This window comes from Heptranchias perlo, chromosome 24 (genome assembly GCF_035084215.1).
Source record: "Heptranchias perlo isolate sHepPer1 chromosome 24, sHepPer1.hap1, whole genome shotgun sequence".
Classification (NCBI taxonomy): Eukaryota; Metazoa; Chordata; class Chondrichthyes; order Hexanchiformes; family Hexanchidae; genus Heptranchias; species Heptranchias perlo.
In genome coordinates this window covers 29,864,485-29,883,429 of record NC_090348.1, presented here as the reverse complement: position 1 = coordinate 29,883,429, position 18,945 = coordinate 29,864,485, and the positions used below count along the sequence as shown (strand labels likewise).

The window sequence follows — 18,945 nt, the reverse complement described above, 5'->3', positions numbered from 1 at the left end:
AGAAAACCCTTGTAAAATGTAATACAGAATTTTATGGTTTCGTTCACAGTTCTGAAGTGTCTTGTAGGGCCAGATGATGATACACCAGATTGGTGTTCCAACATATTGTGCCAGAAAGTGGTGGAACACGGTCGGCATTAATAATTTCCCATAATGACCAATTGCCAATATTGGCATCAAGGTAGATGAACTGTGAAAGCTGGTGCTTCCCCTTGGAGAGAAAAATCAGCAATTCAATTACTCCAGGTTGTTTTCTGTACCACCTGTCGTTTGTCTCAAGAATACAATTGGAAAATGCCTTCTTGACTTCTCAAGTGGGGAGTGGAGTGGATCTTAAACATGAACTGCCAGAGGAGAGAAAATAAAATTGTGAAAAATTAAGTGTGTATCTTTAAAAGGTGGCAGTTTGTTGATCATACTGAAGTGATAAAATGTTTATTGGCATTAATTTCCTTTGTATAATTATATGTCTTCCTTCTTGACATCACTTTAATGGTATAATATGAATTATTAAAGAATTGTTTTAATTCCAGTACTACTTGGAACCTCAAAGAAAACTTGAGGAAGCTCGAGAACGATATGGATTGAAACCGGAGGACTTCTTTGTTTTGAAGCATGGAGAATCGAAGAATTTGAGTGAGAACGAAAGTTTTCAATGAAAATGCAAACTGATTATAAACTAAGTGTGGCTATCCCACACGGAGCAAGTAGAACTTGGCTCGCCTTTCTGTCAATTATTGTTTTTAATTTTGGGCTGAACTTTCATTGAAGTGCCATTAGTTTATGAATTGTCACAGTTCTTTAATCCTACTGCACATGTTCTAAAAACAAGCGTCACGTATGCTTGCTTTACAAAGTAAATTTCCCTTCCTCCCCCCTTCCCCCCCCCCCCAAAACTTATGGTTGAAGCTTTGGGTATATCAGAAAACTGTTTACTTCCCAAAGTAAGCATATGCTGGGTTTGGCTTACATAATTAAAACTGTTGTACATAATGTTTTTGGTTTTGTGTTTATTAATCAAAGTCCATATAGTGTTTGTTTTATCAAACTACCAAAACATGCAATTCGGTTGCTGAATGCTTTAAATATGTGGGTTTTGCAGTGTGTCAGCTGCCTAAAATAGATCCGTGATTGTCTTCCATTGTAGATGCATTCAACTGGCCACATGCACGTTTGCCAAAAAGGTTTTAAGATTGCACACTTTAAATAAATGGATATTTTGAGCATGAGAAATGCATAAAACAAAATACAATATATATAAGCAGTTATTTCAATGTAGCTTGCGTATGACCTTGAATTTGCATTTTTAATAAGCAGGAATTGTACTGACACTGTGGATGCATTGGTGGTCAGGTAGATGCACAAAGATGTAGATTATCAGTGTGTTTTCTGAACAAATGGTCTTGTGGGCCTGAGTCATATGAGTGGTAATCATTGTGAAAATAAGAGCCCGCTACGTAGTCAGGGGAAGATCCATGACTGGAGGGAGGGGATAATAGTTGTGTTACCCAGGTGTTTGTTTTTCTTACCCGGTTAATTCAAAGGTGCTTTGTTGTAACCCTGACTCTGTCTGATATTCTAATTAACCTCTATATTTGTATTCTTGGCTGTTTTATAAATACCTTGTGTCTCCTCTCAGGCAGGAGATACTGGAAATGTTTTAAATCAATTTTCTCGGGGGCAGGGAGGTTAATTTCACAGTGGAAGTACATCCACCCTGGATTCATTTTCCAATTTTAAAAAAATACATTAACAGAAATCTGAATGTCCAATGTTGTTGCATATTTTGTAGCTATTGTCATACTACTTCACAACTGATTAACACTTGAAGGTAACAAGGACTGTGTGGGTGTAGTATGTGTACTGTTAGAACTGAGTAGGAGCTGCCCCTATGAATTTACAAATATTAAATTGAGGTGAAATCTTTTTAGTATATGTAAAAATGTGATGAAATGTAAAAATTGAAAAGAAAACGCTAGTTGATCTCCCATGATGTTGCTCACAGACAAAAATTAAAGAAGTCTCTATTTTCCTGTTGCTGTGTCTCTGCTTGTCACCCATTCTGATTCCTTGGGATTAAAATGTATTTCTTTACATAAACACAAAGGGGGTGGATTTCCGCTGGGGTTCTCCCGCTCAGTCACTGTAACTTTAGTGCAAGAACCACAGAAACCCTTTTTTCCCAGGGTTTCTGTGGTTCTTACGCTAAAGTTGATCAACATTGGAGAATCAAAGGTTAACACCACCAAAAACCTGGTGCATTATCTGGGCATTCATCTCATTTGCTGTTGTAGGAGCTTGTTACACACAAATTGACTGTCACACTTGCCTACATAACAACTACACTTCAAAAAGTAATTGAATGGACGTGAACTGCTTTAGGACATCCAGATAATGTGACAAAGTGCGAAAGAAGGAGTGACCAAAGTAAGTAAGAAGGACAGCTCTAAGTTGCTTTTTATTTGTCTGACCCCATATGTGTTTGTAAAGCTATACTGAAGGTATTCTGTTCACTACCAAGATGCGTGCACATCATACTGCTGACATCACATAGTCACATGATGACATAAGCACGCAACGTGCGCAAAGACATCATTAGTGCGTGCATCCCAGGACTGACTTTCAGCATCAAATTTTGAAATGAAGCTAGTTTAAGTAAGTTCACTTATTGATATTGCTTAACATCTGTTTACTGCTTAATGCTGGGTATATCAGCTGAGAACAGAAGCAAAGTGTGCCCTTCTGGTTGGATGTATTCCTGGAGGTTTGATTACATGACATCACATGATGTCTGATCATATGATCGATAACGTGACACTTGTTTACAGATTGCAAATGTTACTGCGTTTACCTTATAAAGTAAATGCGAAAATTCCGCTCACGTACCCCATTGGGCAAGTAAAGCCAAAGCCACATTATGGTGTTTTTTGATCTATAAAATGTGATTTAAACAGGTCAAGGCAGCCAATGTGTATGGGATCATGTCACCGTAGAGCAGATAAAGAACTCCTAGCTGTATTTGTAGGTACGCTCTGTCTACACCAGTTGCATGAGTGAGGGAGAGCCTATCTCCACGTAGTGGACTTAAGCGTATTAGCCTTTTTGCTGAGCTCGATTATTTCTAGAAGCTAGTTTAAACTTTCAGAAGAACAAATCGTCTTCGCAGTTGCTAGGGTATATAGGGACGATACCAAATTGAGAGCAGTGGTAAATGATGAATATCAATGCACACAAATTCAAAAGGATCTTGACAAGCTCAATTAGTGGGTGGAGAAATGGCAGGTGCAATTTAATACAGGGAAATGTAAGGTTGAGATTTGGCAGAGGAGGTTGATTTGGATTATTTGCTTGTGGTATTGGAGAGAGATCTTGAGGTTTTAGTGGACACATCACTAAACCCATCAACACAATGTTCCTAGACTGCTTAAAAAAAAGCAAACAGATTCTTGGGATGCATAGCAAGGGAAATAATATAAATCCAGTTACTGTAATTTTGAAACTGTATTTGGCCCAGAGATCACATCTGGAGTACTGCGTGCCGTTTTGGTCTCCATATTTCAAAAAAGGATATGTAGTTATTGGAGAGGGTACAGAGAAGGGCTACATGGTTGATCAGAACTTAAGGGAATGACGTCAGAGGAAACATTAACTACTCTGTGTCTTTTTTTCTCTTGAAAAGAGAAGACTGAGAGGGAATATAATAAACGGACTGAAGGTTTTCTCTAGTCTGAAACTGTTAGTATGATTTTTAAATGAGATTGAGTGGATGGGAAAAAAGCAGCTAAAGGATTTGGACTTTATGATAACTGCACTACAATTTACAATTAAGTATTTTTTAGCTGTGGTTTTGTGTTTTCAAATCCACTCACAATATCTCAACAAAACGATGTATGATGATCAAGAATTATCAGCTTTTGAGCTCCTGCTTCAGTCAGTCTTACTGTTGGTTTCAACAGGGAGGAGGTCTAGCATCTACAATTATTATGCAAAGTCTGCTGGTTGATTACAGCAGCTTAAAAACTTGCATAAATCAATGCAAACTCAGCACATTACATACATAGGATATATTTTGACCAGAAAACTTTATTTAAAATTCTGTTATATTTTAGTAGTAATATATCAATAGTTTCTGCAATACACAGTACACTGCTTTGATCCAAAGATGTGTTGAAAAATTTATGCATTTTCATAAATGCCAAAATTACTTCTGTAATAGCTTGCAGGCTTCTGGGTCTAGAGGAAGGATACTAAAAAAAAATGTTGATATACATTGCATCTCTGACAGACAGGCTAATTAATTGTACGGGAAAACCCTTGATTCAGACTGGATTATATCATCCCATCCTGGTGCACCCAAAGGTGCTACTTTCCTAGACTCCAGATATCCTCCCCAAATACCAATATGGTTGAAAGATATTTGTTCTATTCCAGCTCCTTGTTCCTGCTGAGAACCCACTTATGACCTTCAATATATGGTGGTTCTACTTAATAATCAGGGTGGTTCTTTCAGTTACAGCACTTACTATTTTCTGGGAAGAAACCAGTTCAGTAGCAACAACTGCATTTTGCTACAAATTTTATTTGGATAAACACACACAGATGATACCTTCTTAATTCCCAAATTTAAGTTAACTTTTCAACTTTTTCAAATATCTCATGTACATAAAAGTGATTGGCAGATGGATTTCTCTTGTCCAAAAGTTGGATTTTAAGCTTCAATCCATATCCATTGTTGCTACAGATCTAAAAAGATCGGGTTCAAAGTAATGTTGTCTGAAAAATCTTCATCTTGCCTACTATATATCGTCCAATCTTAACAGTTCAACAAAAACCCAGCAAGAATTCAGGAGCACAGCCTTAATGTTGAAATTCAAATAACACTTTTACTTTTAAATCCCTTTCAGCAAGTGCCCCTTTCTTGCCTGTATGCACCTCTCCACTCACTAACGTGTTTAGTTAGCTTGGTTTTGGTTCTTTTTTTATCGTTTAACATACTTGACTTTTTAAACAATGAGAACTGGTTTTAAGTTGTCTTCTGTTAAATTTACATCTGTACCCCAATTTGTATGTAATTTTTCTCTGTTCTTATAGGGATCCAATGGCATGCACCATCCCAATGTCATCTTCAGTTTGTCACAAAAAGTATGTATTTACTAGTACCGTTTGCCCCCTCTACCTCTTCCCTGTACAGCCTGGCTAAAATTTTCATCCAGTTCAGGGAACTAGACAGGAGAATGTTTATCACTTACATGTCTTTGCAGGTTAATACAATTTATCATCACCTGTAGCCTCCCACATCAAAAAGGGAATGAGGGCAGAGTAGCAGCTTAAATAATTAGACAAAAAAATGACAGCATGATCAATCATATTACATCAGTTTACAGTGATTCATAAATTTCAGAACTCCTAGTCAGTCACTATATATATTTTAAACTATTGAAATGATTTTTAAATCAATATAGACTTAATGGATTTTTAACCTTTCTCTACACCATTATTTTTTTAACTAATGCCTCAGATAAGATTTTTTATATTTAAGACACCATTAGTCCTCTCTTCTACAGATAATATAGTAAGAGCAAAAACAAAATTGGCACAAGACCAATTTACATCAGCGTTGGAGATTTCTGCCCCCTCAGCATTACCCAAAAAAAACCACACTGAATATAACTTGGCTTGCTAAATTACTGTAACACTTGAGTATTTATATTCAAATTGACACATTTAGCTTGTCAGAATTTACCTTCTTCAAAACACAGAATTACTTTGTAAGTAATGCAAACAGATATCTAAGCCCGTTTGGTAATAATTCTAGCAACTTGTTGTTTCACTTCATTATCTTGGTGTGACATGAGTGTTGCAAGTTCATGAGAAAACTGTGTTGGATTCCCAAATAGTAAAGAATGGAGCGATTCCACTTCGTATTCATGCTGACTAGAGACCTGCAACAGATTCAAATTTTCCCTTAGATTTGCCACGAACATCAGCATTCGTAGAAGAACTTCTTTGTTTACGCAGCTGTCAAACAACAGAAGGAACGACGATGGTGCCTGGAACAAAGTGCAAACAAGTTCACTGCATAGTTTATAAATCATATTTTAAAATAAGGGTCCCATTGAACTTGAGTATTCTTATCAAGGTGAAAACTGGATATTAGACATTTGTGTATATTTCCTCTCGGTAAAACACACATGCTAACATATTTAATTGTTACCAAATTTATATATGACACCAATCATTGATCATTTAATGCAGAAAAGATGTACAAAATGACAGCAGGCCAGAAATATTATAAAAGCAGAGTTATGAAGTGTTTATTTGAATGTTTGTATTTTACAGTGCAATTAGTCTTTTCTAGTCCGCTTGTGGTCAGGGAATCTTGCTCCTGCATTGAATATCCATTATAATTGGCAGTCTCACTCAGAACAATCACAACAGGTGTGACATGATGGTAAGTTCTGGAAACTGAGATTAGGATACATTGTTGGATCAGTTTAAAGGGAGCTTCAGCCTACATCTAATTCATCTCAACCAGGGCTATTTCATACATTTTGGATATAAATACATTCCTCATAATGAACAGAAGTAAACAGAATTTTTTAAACTGCTTTAAAGAAATAATTTGGGAAGTTGTCCCAACAATAAAGTGGCCATTTGAATTCCTATTTTATTAACATACAAAATGGGAGAAGATTCTATGGGTGAAGCCCATTGCAAATATACTGCAAGATTCCTGAAATTAGGACCTCTCTGGTTCCAGCTGTCTTTGTTAGTTATGGCAGCTAAAACCACAGCTATAGTTAATTAACTTCATTGTGCAAGTCCTGACATCCTGAAGCAACATTCTTAACATGCCTCAAATTTTGAAGGGAACCATTGTACATGCACGTACACACTGAATTTCATGATAAAATGCATCACTCTGAGATTCAGAGGAAGCCAGAACACAAGTATGCATGTGACCAATATTACCAAGCCCAAACTGGAATAATCTGTCAACCCAAAATAATTGTGTCATTAAGATAGTTCATCTTGTGACTATCTTTATGTCAACTCAAAGGTTTCCCAAAGCTGTGTTCTCTCTTCTACTCTGTCCCTTCTCCTTATTAATGAACTACTCCATTTATCATCCAACCCTAACGATTTCAGTCTATACACATAAACTTCCTTTAGATTTCACCCCTTCAATGCACACTACCTTCATTCTTCTTAAGTACAAGGGCTTAATCACTGTACTTTGGTCTTCATGCCTTCGATTAGGGCAATGAAAATCTTGTTTCTTTCATTTCTTCAAAGATACAGTTTTTTCACATCTCTCACATGTGTAACTGATGAGTACATTGGTTACTTTTAATGGCTGATTTGAAATTCTTGGCCTCATATCTCCTCAGATCTCAAGCAGAACTCCCACAACTCTTCCCACTACTGAAGTTGCCTTCAAGAACCTTTGTTTTCTTTTTCATACTAAACATTTATTTTCCCCTCAAGATCTTGCAATTCTCTCTAATGCCCGTGTGTCCCAAACTTGAAATTATTCCAATATCTGGAGAAACTCTTCTAACATCTCTCTTGAAGACCTGGACAGGATAAAAAAGTCCAGCATCCGTCAGTGGATCCTTCAATCACCTCTAGTCTCCAAGCTCTCTCTTCCCATTACAACGTTTCTTGTCTTTCCCTATTTAATCAATACTACTCTAATTTGAACACAGTGAAGGTGCTGGGAGGAGGAAAATGTGAAGTACGGTATATTTGAAGCTTAGAATGAACAAGAGAAGAAATTTCAGAGCAGCAGTGACCATGGTTTTTTGGGGGGGGGGGGGATTTAAAAACAAAACATCACACCCACGCAAAATCAATGAAAAAATACGCCTTCGTCACTGATCTTTGCTAAATATAAGGGACAAAATTCTTCAAGACTGTGCTGAAGAGACAAAGATTTTGTTGTCGCTGCAGTCTTTCTTTAATGACAGCAAGTTATATCTCCAAACCTTGTAGTTCAGAACCTAGGCATGCAATGGAAGGGCTTTAATCTGCTCATGTGTGAGATCCAGGACCAAGCTGCGAGGTGGATTTGTGTTAAAAAGGGGAAGTGGTGGTAGGGAAGGTCCTGCTTACACTAACCTGGGGGGTTACAGGGAGAGGGAGACTGGTGGTTGGGCAGAGAGAGAGAAGGGAACTGGGGAATAAGGAGGACATAGGGCCCACCATTTCCTGCAGAGCTGGGAGCCAGTGGTTTCCCTTCAACTACCAGTTCTTGTACAACAGCTGCTGGTGCAAAACCACGTGCAAAGATACTCAACCACAGGGGACCCAATCTTTATTAGGTAAATGCAATAACATTTCCTCCAGGAATATCTCCAACCAGAGTTGGCAACCTTACTCACCGCAGGCATGCCTCTTTGCCAAAGCCCCTACACGAGCAGCTGCATTAAGCAGCTGGTATATAAAAATAGACTTCGATGCCCTGCACATCGCAAACTCTTCTGCTTAGGTCCTTCCACCTTGCTGAAAACAGATATCCATCATATATACAAATTCTGACACTTGGGCTGATGGCCGCTGGAAGGTCTTATTGGCAGACCAGGTATGAGAACACTCATATATCCAGGGTTCAGTGCCTACCATGATTGGGTTACAGAGAGGCAAGCAGTTGATGCCAAAGTTCTGTATTCCAACTAGTGGAACCACTATTTGAGAGGATATGTTGTGTCAGGAGAATGGTGGCAATAAACTCACATTTTATATCCAAGTTTCAGGAAGTTTATTGGCACTTTGTGCTTGTTAGTTAGCTGGTTTTAACTAGTTAATCTCCATCATTACTCTTGTGTATGCTTAGAGGTCCCTACACCTTGGTTCGCACTCACCTGCACCTGACGGTAAGTGAAGAGAAGGTGCATTCTACTGAGTAAACAGAAACTGTACAGCTTACTCAGAAGACTGGGTTTCCACATATGTGAAGCACCTGGCTAATCAAAAAGAAACAGTGCTACTAAATCCTACACTCTTATAGAGAAGAACAATTTTCAGTTTCTCATGCTGCATTTCCACTACACTTTGGTATCAGTGTCAAATCATCTGGGATGGCAAATCAGTATCAGAATTGTACCATCGCAAAATCCATACCAGTAGGAAGTCTGCCTAAAACAGTATGTACTTCAGTTGGGCATGTGCTCAACTTTATATACGCTGAACTCTGGAAATCCTGATCTTCACCACACCCACCCTAAAACAGTGTGATTGGACAACATAAATGACGATCGTTCAGAACAAAGCACTGGTGTCACATTAGTACTATGTCCTATTTAAATTGCGCATTCAACTGCAAAATATCAACAACTAATAGCATCAGCTTGGATCTTACCTGAGCACAGAGAAGGTCATTAGTTAAGTCTGGGTTTGCAGACAAATTTACCAGGACTTTTAATACCTGAACCTGTTTTTTAAACAAATAAAAAATCATTAAAAGAGCAGTTTATGGAAACTCAACTTCTTACTGTCCATTTACTTTCACTTCACTTGATCCCCTGCCCATCATCTCTCCTGAAGACTGGGGTACAGTTCAGCAGGCACCAGTCACCCTCTGGTACCTTTCCGTTATTCACGTGTGAGCTGGCTATTTGAATTGAGGGGGCATCACAAACAAGCTGAATCCTGTCCTCACACAACTTCAAACTTCTAGCAGGGGTTGTTGGAAAGCTATCAGAACTGGAACCCTGACCAATTTACCTCTTCCTAACCCAGGGATACTAAGCCCAATCCTTGCATCCCTACCACTGCCCCAGCTGAGATAAGCTAACTCAACACACACCAGGTACTCAACCTGGGACCTTCCTCATCTGTATGGCTGAACTACTCAAGGATAACTCATTGATCATCAGGGGAAGCTCAACTTACAATGAAACCAAAATATGGTAAACCGAAGCATGGGGAAAATATTATTCAATGCAGTCCTTCTCCCACAGTGATTGGAAGTTGGAAGACTGTCTTTTCATTTTGGGACATAGGGCCTATTCAACCCAAGAGAGAAGGCTTTCATCCTACCAGATATAAAGGTCTGTCAAAGAATTTTGGCTAATTACAACCCAGTTTCTAGTGGGCACATGTATGCAGCACAAAATTCCCTTTATTTAAGCATCAGACTTGCAACCTCGCTGACAGAGGCCACAGGATGGCTTGTGTGCAAATGATAAGTTCATACTGGTGTAGTAGACGTCTAGAGAGTGTCTTTCTGAAGGTAAGAATTGAGGAATGTTATATAGACCCAGTAGGAGTATCTTTATTCTGCATTTGGCCATGTTATTCCTGTTTACCCAAAGTGGAAAAATGCTACATTCTGGCATTCACCTTGTTAAAGCTCCTACACCACTCTGAAGTGTACAAAATATAAATTAAACAATGTCATTTCTTAGAATGCTTCATGCATATTTTATGAAAGCCCAAATTGCTGCAGTCAGCATGTCATACCTTTACGTTTTCAGTTCCTTCTACCAGGAGCTTAAGAAAGTGAGGAATGGAGTTGGTCATCATGTGATGATAATTATTGGTAACAGATAGGTTAGTCAGCACTCGAAAGCCAGCTACTTGCAACTCAGAGTTTAACATGGAGGCCTCTAGGATCTCCAATATTTGAGGGATCCAAATCTATAATAAACATAGATTTTTTAGAATACATTAAGAAAACCATTATTTACACATTTCATTCGCATGTGAAAAGATGAAAACATTAAAAATGCGCATCTTTGTACAATAGTCACTAGATCAAGTGCTTTCTTTAATCCACACAAGTAGGGAGAGCTAGCTTCTGAATTCCTACCCTCGTTAAGTTCATTAACTGAGCAACATATGGTCAATGTTGAATGCAGCATGTTCAATACTTCATTTCTCAAAATAATACATTTATACAGTACAAAATTCCCTTTATTTAAGCATATTTAATATGCAGCCTCGCTGACAGACACCACAGGGTGACTTGTGTACAGTTTTGGTCTCCTTACCTGAGGAAGGATATACTTGCCTTAGAGGGGGTGCAACGAAAGTTCAATAAATTGGTTCCTGGGATGAAAGGGTTGTCCTATGAGGAGAGATTAAGTAGAATGGGCCTATACTCTCTGGAACATGATCGAGTTCAATGTAGTGTTTAAAAGGGAAAAAAGTGAATCAGCTGCTAAGATTCTAGATTTGGGTAAGGTCGACTTCAATGGCATGAGACAGATACTGTCCACAGTAAACTGGGCAAATCTGTTAATGGATAAAACGACTGATGATCAGTGGGAAATGTTTAAAGAAACATTTAACGAAATACAGAACCGGTTTATACCCCTGAGGGGCAAGAACTCTACTTGCCAAAAAAAACAGCCATGGACAACTAAAGAGGTAAGGGACAGTATAAGACATAAGGAAAGGGCATACAAAAAGGCAAAAAATGGCACAGATCCTGGCGAATGGGAAAGATACAAAGATCAACAAAGGGTCACAAAACAGATAGTAAGAGCTACAAAAAGAGAGTATGAAAAGAAACTTACAAGGGATATCAAAACCAATACAAAGAACTTTTATAGTTATATTAGGAAAAAGAGAGTGGTCAGGAGCAGTGTTGGCCCCTTAAAAACTGAAAGTGGGAATATTGTCATTGACAATGGGGAAATGGCGGACATGTTGAACAATTACTTTGCGTCAGTATTTACAGTAGAAAAAGAGGATAGCATGCCGGTAATCCCAAGAAAACTAATATCGAATCGGGGACAGGGACTCGATAAAATTAACATAAGTAAAGCAACAGTAATGAAGAAAATAATAGCACTAAAGAGTGACAAATCCCCAGGACCAGATGGTTTCCATCCCAGGGTTTTAAAGGAAGTAGGTGAGCACGTTGCAGATGCCCTAACTATAATCTTTCAAAGTTCTCTAGATTCAGGAACTGTCCCTCCGGATTGGAAAATTGCACATGTCGCTCCGCTTTTTAAGAAAGGAGTGAGAGGGAAACCAGGGAATTATAGACCAGTTATAGCCTAACATCTGTTGTGGGGAAAATGCTGGAGTCTATAATTAAGGATAGGGTGACTGAACACCTCGAGAATTTTCAGTTAATCAGAGAGAGCCAGCATGGATTTGTGAAAGGTAGGTCGTGCCTGACAAACCTGATTGAATTTTTTGAAGAGGTGACTAAAGTAGTGGACAGGGGCATGTCAATGGATGTTATTTATATGAACTTCCAGAAGGCATTTGATATAGTCCCACATAAGAGACTGTTAGCTAAGATAGAAGCCCATGGAATCGAGCGAAAAGTATGGACTTGGTTAGGAAGTTGGCTGAGCGAAAGGCGACAGAGAATAGGGATAATGGGTAGGTACTCACATTGGCAGGATGTGACTAGTGGAGTCCCGCAGGGATCTGTCTTGGGGCCTCAATTATTCTCAATATTTATTAACGACTTAGATGAAGGCATAGAAAGTCTCACATCTAAGTTTGCCGATGACACAAAGATTGGTGGCATTGTAAGCAGTGTGGATGAAAACATAAAATTACAAAGGGATATTGATAGATTAGGTGAATGGGCAAAACTGTGGCAACTGGAATTCAATGTAGACAAATGTGAGGTCATCCACTTGGATCAAAAAGTGATAGAACAGGGTACTTTCTAAATGGTAAAAAGTTAAAAACAGTGGATGTCCAAAGGGACTTAAGGGTTCAGATACATAGATCATTGAAGTGTCATGAACAGGTGCAGAAAATAATCAATAAGGCTAATGGAATGCTGGCCTTTATATCTGGAGGACTGGAGTACAAGGGGGCAGAAGTTATGCTGCAGCTATACAAAACCCTGCTTAGACCGCACCTGGAGTACTGTGAGCAGTTCCGGGCACCGCACCTTCGGAAGGACATATTGGCCTTGGAGGGAGTGCAGCGTAGGTTTACTAGAATGATACCCGGACTTCAAGGGTTAAGTTACGAGGAGAGGTTACACAAATTGGGGTTGTATTGTCTAGAGTTTAGAAGGTTAAGGGGTGATCTGATCGAAGTTTATAAGATATTAAGGGGAACAGATAGGGTGGATAGAGAGAAACTATTTCCACTGGTTGGGGATTCTAGGAGTAGGGGTCACAGTCTAAAAATTAGAGCCAGACCTTTCAGGAGCGAGATTAGAAAACATTTCTACACACAAAGGGTGGTAGAAGTTTGGAACTCTCTTCCGCAAACGGCAACTGATACTAGCTCAATTGCTAAATTTAAATCTGAGATAGATAGCTTTTTGGCAACCAAAGGTATTAAGGGATATGGGCCAAAGGCAGGTATATGGAGTTAGATCACAGATCAGCCATGATCTTATCAAATGGCGGAGCAAGCACGACGGGCTGAATGGCCTATTCCTGTTCCTATGAATTTAAAAGAATGAGAGGTGATCTCATTGAAATGTATAAAATTCTTAGAGGGGTTGACAGGGTAGTTGCTGAGAGATTGTTTCCCCTGGCTGGAGAGTCTAGAACTAGGGGTCATTGTATCAAGATAAGAGGTCGGCCACTTAGGACAGAGATGAGGAAAAATTTCTTCACTCAGAGGGTTGTGAATCTTTGGAATTCTCTACCCCAGAGGGCTGTGGATGCTCAGTCGTTAAGTATTTTCAAGACTGAGATCGATATTCTTTTTGGACACTAAGGGAATCAAGGGATATGGGGATACGGCAGGAAAGTGGAGTTGAGGTTGGTGATCAGCCATGATCTTATTGAATGGCAGAGCAGGTTTGAGGGGCCATATGGCCTACTCCTGCTCCTATTTCTTATGTTCTTATGTGTGGAAATGTTTATACTGGTTTAGTAAGAGAAAGGTACCTTTAATATCTTCCAGTGTATTCTCAAAAACTAAATCCAACACAGAAAAGTATGGAAACACTACAATTGTATTATTATAATAAATCCTAAATATGGTCCATCTGAAATTGACTTGTTACTCACTTTCATAGTATTATGTTTTGAAAAACATCCTCCTTCCAGACTCTGAGCAGTCCACCCTTCCCAAATTGGAGTGCTGAGGGGGTTGATTTGACCCTGTGGTGGTGCAGAGCTGATTTTAAGTAGGGTTTTTCTAGTCTCCCTGTGTTATCTGTGAGCTTCAAGCACCATAAAAGATAATACAGCCTAGGTAAATGCACCCCATGATGTGGTACTAAGCCACATAGGCCAGGCGGGTTCCTGATTCAATACCGGTCTGTGCTGAGTTCACAAGTTTCAACTGAAGTAGCTATGGGGCATTACAATATTGGCTTCAGTGCATCCAGGCTAGGGATTAAAAAGCACACACACACATTACAGGAGTGGCCGACTTGAGGCACATGGAGGTCTTCTATTCAAACTGGCAATAGTGCAGCTCCCTCTCTGATTCACTGAAACACTGCGATTACAACCCACTGCTGGCTGGGCAACCACTGAGGAGTAACAGCTAGAAACAGCAGCATTGCCAGAGGAACAGCAGGGAACAGGAAATGCCATCCAGCAAGGAGCACTGAGTGGGGTGCAACCAAGAGTAGTCCATCAATGCAGAACTAAGTGAGTCAGACATATACCATAATAAAAATAATTCCATGACAAGTATAGTGTAGGGAAAGGACATTATTATAATTTGAACACTAATTAAATGCAGAACTGAACAGAGAGGCAAAGGAAGGGGTAGACTGAAAACAGCAAAAAAAAACATTTGCGTGTGTGAGGTGTGAGTTCTAGGTGGGGGCCTAGGCTATGCCACAGGGGTGTTTAAATAAAACCTTTTCTTTGAAAACATCAGTTTTTCTGCTGGCATGGAGATTCTTAAGTAGAATATCCCTCCCCGCTAGTGTACCTTGATGACATGAATTATGGGTAGCTCAAATAAGAAAACAGCAGACAGCAAAACTTAAAGCTAGCCTGAAAATCTCTCTGGAGCCTGTAACGGTTTCTCCCTGAGAAACTGCTACAGGCTGGGACATTTAAAATTCTTCTAACTTGATAAGAGTGACACTGGCTGCAAACCTACAGTTCTCACATTAACGACAATGGCACTGCTGAACTCAAATGACCCAACAACTTCCGTAGAATCAGCGGTAAGTAGCTCTTTGTAAGATGCAATTTCTTTTTCTTGCTCTTGAGATTTGAAAAGTTGGCCACCCTTACACTTTAGCCAAGATTCCCACTCCTGATTCCAATCCAAAGCCAGTGCTGAAATTGAACATGTGTGTACATTGTATAGGAGAAAAGGCCTTAAAAGTTATGTTTTAAACCACTCTAATGATCTCTGGGGAAAAAACAGTTAATGCTAAGCATTTTGTAAAGTTCATACAAGCACTTTTAGAACAAAAGGCACAACTAGCAGCTGGCTCCAATTAATGATTGGAGTTGATAGTCCTGGGTTGTCAAGATTACAAGCCTAGAGCTAATGCATGGGTTACGCTGTCTAGTTGAGATAAGCAGTACCTGGGAGCGACCCAAAGAAAAGGCAATTTTATCTGGTTCAAGACCAGGAAAGTTAAAAGAATTTAATAGCTAACGAGCAAGTCTGGTTTTTGTCGAAAGATTAAAATTTGCTCATTATAAGTGCTTGCTTGACATGTCTGTTTAAGGTGAATGACACCTAAAATGATTCTTTGTGATAAAATGAGTCATCTTGATTGGACAGACACTGAAATAGGTGGAACAGTGTGTATGTAAAAGAGAGAGAAAACACAACAATGAACAAACACCAACTGAGGTGCCTTTACCCTGTAAACCATCAGGGAATCAGGTCAGACCAGGGATCTGTACCTTTACCCACTGAACCCGCAGAGGGAGACTCACTTTAAAAAAAAGGACAACTTCTGTTGGGTTTGTGGGCCTTGCTATGTGGAGTGCTTTAGTTTCACTTACAATTGCACTTTCAAGCTGCTAACTGATTATCCTTTGGCCCGTCATTCACCACAATACTTCTGCAGCCACTGATCTGTTTAACTGCACCCTCGATCTCTCTGGAGCCCTAATCCCCAGCAGAACCTTTACTCTTTCCCATCCAGGTCAAGCCCCCTGGCATAGCACTCATCTTCACTCCCTCAAGTTCAAGGGTGCAGACGAGTATATCAGTGCACAACTGGTTTAGTCATCCATCACCAGATCTGGCTGGATCACATCAAGCTCTATTGGACCACACTCTCCCCTACTGAACTAGGCCAGGATCATCCTGGACAGCAAAGATAACTCCCAATTTCTTTTCTCCACTATGAACAGTCTCCTTAAACTCCTCTCCCATGACCCTTCCACTCTCGTTCCTAACAACGTGCGAGGAGCTCATAGACGTCACTTAGATCACCTTCGGCCTCTGCCATAAACTCTGCACCCTCACCACTTATTCCATCCCCCCTCCCAACCACAGTATCAGCCTGAACTAGACTGTTCACAATCTCAGCATCCTTTTCGACCCAAAGCTGAGTTTCCAACATCATATTTTTCTATGTTAAAGGTGCTGTATAAATGCATGTTGTTTATATTGAAAATAAGTGTATAAAGAACTTTTTTGTAAGACTCAAACTAAAAGTTTCAAATGGGTTGGAAAAACTTATGGAGGGTTAGAACGGAAGATTACACAGCTGTAGAAGCTGGTCTGCTAGGCTGAGAAGGTGATAAGAGTGAAAGTTTCAGTTTAGTCAAATAGGTGCAAATGTTTAAAATGTATCACAGTCTAAGACTCTGAGCAGAGACAGAAATTAGAATTCAACCATAATCCAAAATACAAAAAGTATGTGCAAGATTGGAAATGCCAGAATGAAAGCAGACTACAGAACAGGGATGGAATAGCACAACTACAGACGATGGTTTAGCACATCACCAATAAGACATGAGGGGCTTTATGGTGGGCAGTGCACTGGAGAGCTCCAGTACACTACATAGTGGTAGGACATTTCATGTTTGCAAGTGAACATGGGTAAGATGGGTATAGAGGGATATGGGCCAAGTGCAGGCAATTGGGACTAGCTTAGTGGTATAAACTGGGCGACATGGACATGTTGGGCCGAAGGGCCTGTTTCCATGTTGTAAACTTCTATGATCACACAGTGACCAATCAATCTATCCCCTGTAGTTGTGAGCTATAGAGCAAAGGCCAGGCACTTTCCACAGGATAAAGAGAAACTTGGAGGATAACTCGCCCACAGCTGCTCATGTGCACTTCCTGGCAGTTGGCTATACAGCAGAATTGAGAGATGTGGGAGCAAGTGTCCAGCCCTTGGTGTCCTTTAGGAAAGGTATGTACAGGTAGGTACTTAATTATGTAACTTTTCTATTTAATCTAACAACAGACTGTTCACCATGAATATTTTAAAGGAACACTGGTAATCTGAATTTATATGTAGACTCTTCCTTTGAATATGATTCAGCCACTTAATCTGGCCACTTGTGGTACCAAGTTCATTTACGAATGGGATTCATTCTGGAGGCTCCCAAACCAAACAGCACAGATATTAAATACATTGAGTGTCTATACACAGTGGAATTAATTCTAGAGGCTCCCAAAACAAGTAACACAGATTTAAAACACAATGGGCTATAAATTGGGTCGCGTAGCCAATGTAAATGGTAAATGCATTTGCGCAAGCGCAGATAACAAACGCCGGCAGCATGTAAAGTAGGGAGAATGTGTGGTAGATCAGTGTGCAATGCTGTTTTATAGGGACAAATGCGATTTTGGAACTCAACGCTCCAGCCAACATACTGTCTTAACCTCGCACAGCTGAACTGGTCATAAACAGCATGGAGGACTCCCCATTAGCGCTATTTAAAGGGATCATGCAGGAGTTACAGGTTAGTTGCTGGATTATTGCTTCTGGCTGCTGATGCATTTGTACCTGTTTTTGGAGGTCTCCTATACTTGAATACTAGGGCTAGGTGACATAGCCTAAAACTTAGAGCCAGGACTTGCAGGAATGAAGTTAGGAAACGTTTCTACATGCAAAGGGTGGTAGAAGTTTGGAACGCTCGTCTGCAAATGGCAGGTGATGCTAGCTCAATTGTTAATTTTAAATCTGAGATTGATAGATTTTTGTTAACCAAAGGTATTAAGGGACATGAGGCTAAGGCAGGTCTATGGAGTTAGGTCACAGATCAACCATGATCTCACTGAATGGCGGAACAGGCTCGAGGGGCTAAATGGCCTACTCCTATTCCTATCTTCCTATGTTCCTATAGTAAAGTTTCAATTCTCTACAGGGAGTGGGCTGGCTAGCTAACAGACAACAGCAAGGGCACTGGCAGAGTGGCAGGGGTGGGACAGGAATGCTGTCATCCTGAGAGAGGACAGCAGGTTCATGTTACATGGAGCCACTGCCACTTGCTGCCTCCTGTTACATGCCACCTTCTCCTGCAAAAAAAGTGGGACGTGTGTCGGTGAGTGTCCTGCAAAATGTTTGGGTGATGTGCCTCTCATGGTTGAATAGCTGCCAGTGTCTATGATCTATGAGGTGTGGGTGTGTGGCTCGCAACAGTGGTAATGTGTGAGGATGAGAGGAAGCAAGTGATTGGAAGAGTTGAGTACTGATTGAAAGAGTTTGTTGGTAGGTGGTCAATGGGGGTGTAGTGCATGGAGCAGTTGGTAAGAGATGCCACTTGACAGTCGACCTCCCTCACCTTGACCACTCGTGTCAAAACACTGAACGCATAAGAACATAAGAGATAGGGGCAGGAGTAGACCATTTGGCCCTTCAAGCCTGCTCTGCCATTCACTGAGATCATGGCTGATCTGATTCTGGCCTCAACTCCACTTTCCCGCCTGTTCCCCATATCCTTTGACTCCCTTGCCTCCCAAAAATTTGTCTAACTCAGCCTTGAATATATTCAATGACTCAGCCTCCACCGCACTTTGGGGCAAAAAATTCCAAAGGTTCACAACCCTCAGAGAAGAAATTTCTCCTCATCTCCATCTAAAATGGGCGACCCCTTATTCTGAGACTATGCCCCC

General features: G+C 40.1%; 2 protein-coding genes across 5 annotated transcripts in view; one reads left to right on the top strand and one right to left on the bottom strand.

Moving 5' to 3' along the window:
- Positions 1–2,029, top strand: part of napepld (N-acyl phosphatidylethanolamine phospholipase D) — a 41,556-nt gene extending 39,527 nt beyond the window's left edge. For all 4 annotated transcript variants that reach the window (XM_068004995.1, XM_068004998.1, XM_068004996.1 and 1 more), the window contains exon 5: positions 534–2,029. In XM_068004995.1, the coding sequence (XP_067861096.1) occupies positions 534–659 (126 nt within the window). In that variant the 3' untranslated portion in view covers positions 660–2,029. The remainder of the gene's footprint in view (positions 1–533) is intronic.
- A 2,034-nt stretch (positions 2,030–4,063) lies between these two features.
- Positions 4,064–18,945, bottom strand: part of armc10 (armadillo repeat containing 10) — a 33,223-nt gene continuing 18,341 nt past the window's right edge. Inside the window, exons 4-6 of the mRNA XM_068004999.1 lie at positions 10,465–10,641; positions 9,362–9,433; positions 4,064–6,050 (exon numbers count right to left, since the gene is read on the bottom strand). Coding sequence (XP_067861100.1) covers positions 5,790–6,050; positions 9,362–9,433; positions 10,465–10,641 — 510 coding nt within the window. The 3' untranslated portion in view covers positions 4,064–5,789. The remainder of the gene's footprint in view (positions 6,051–9,361; positions 9,434–10,464; positions 10,642–18,945) is intronic.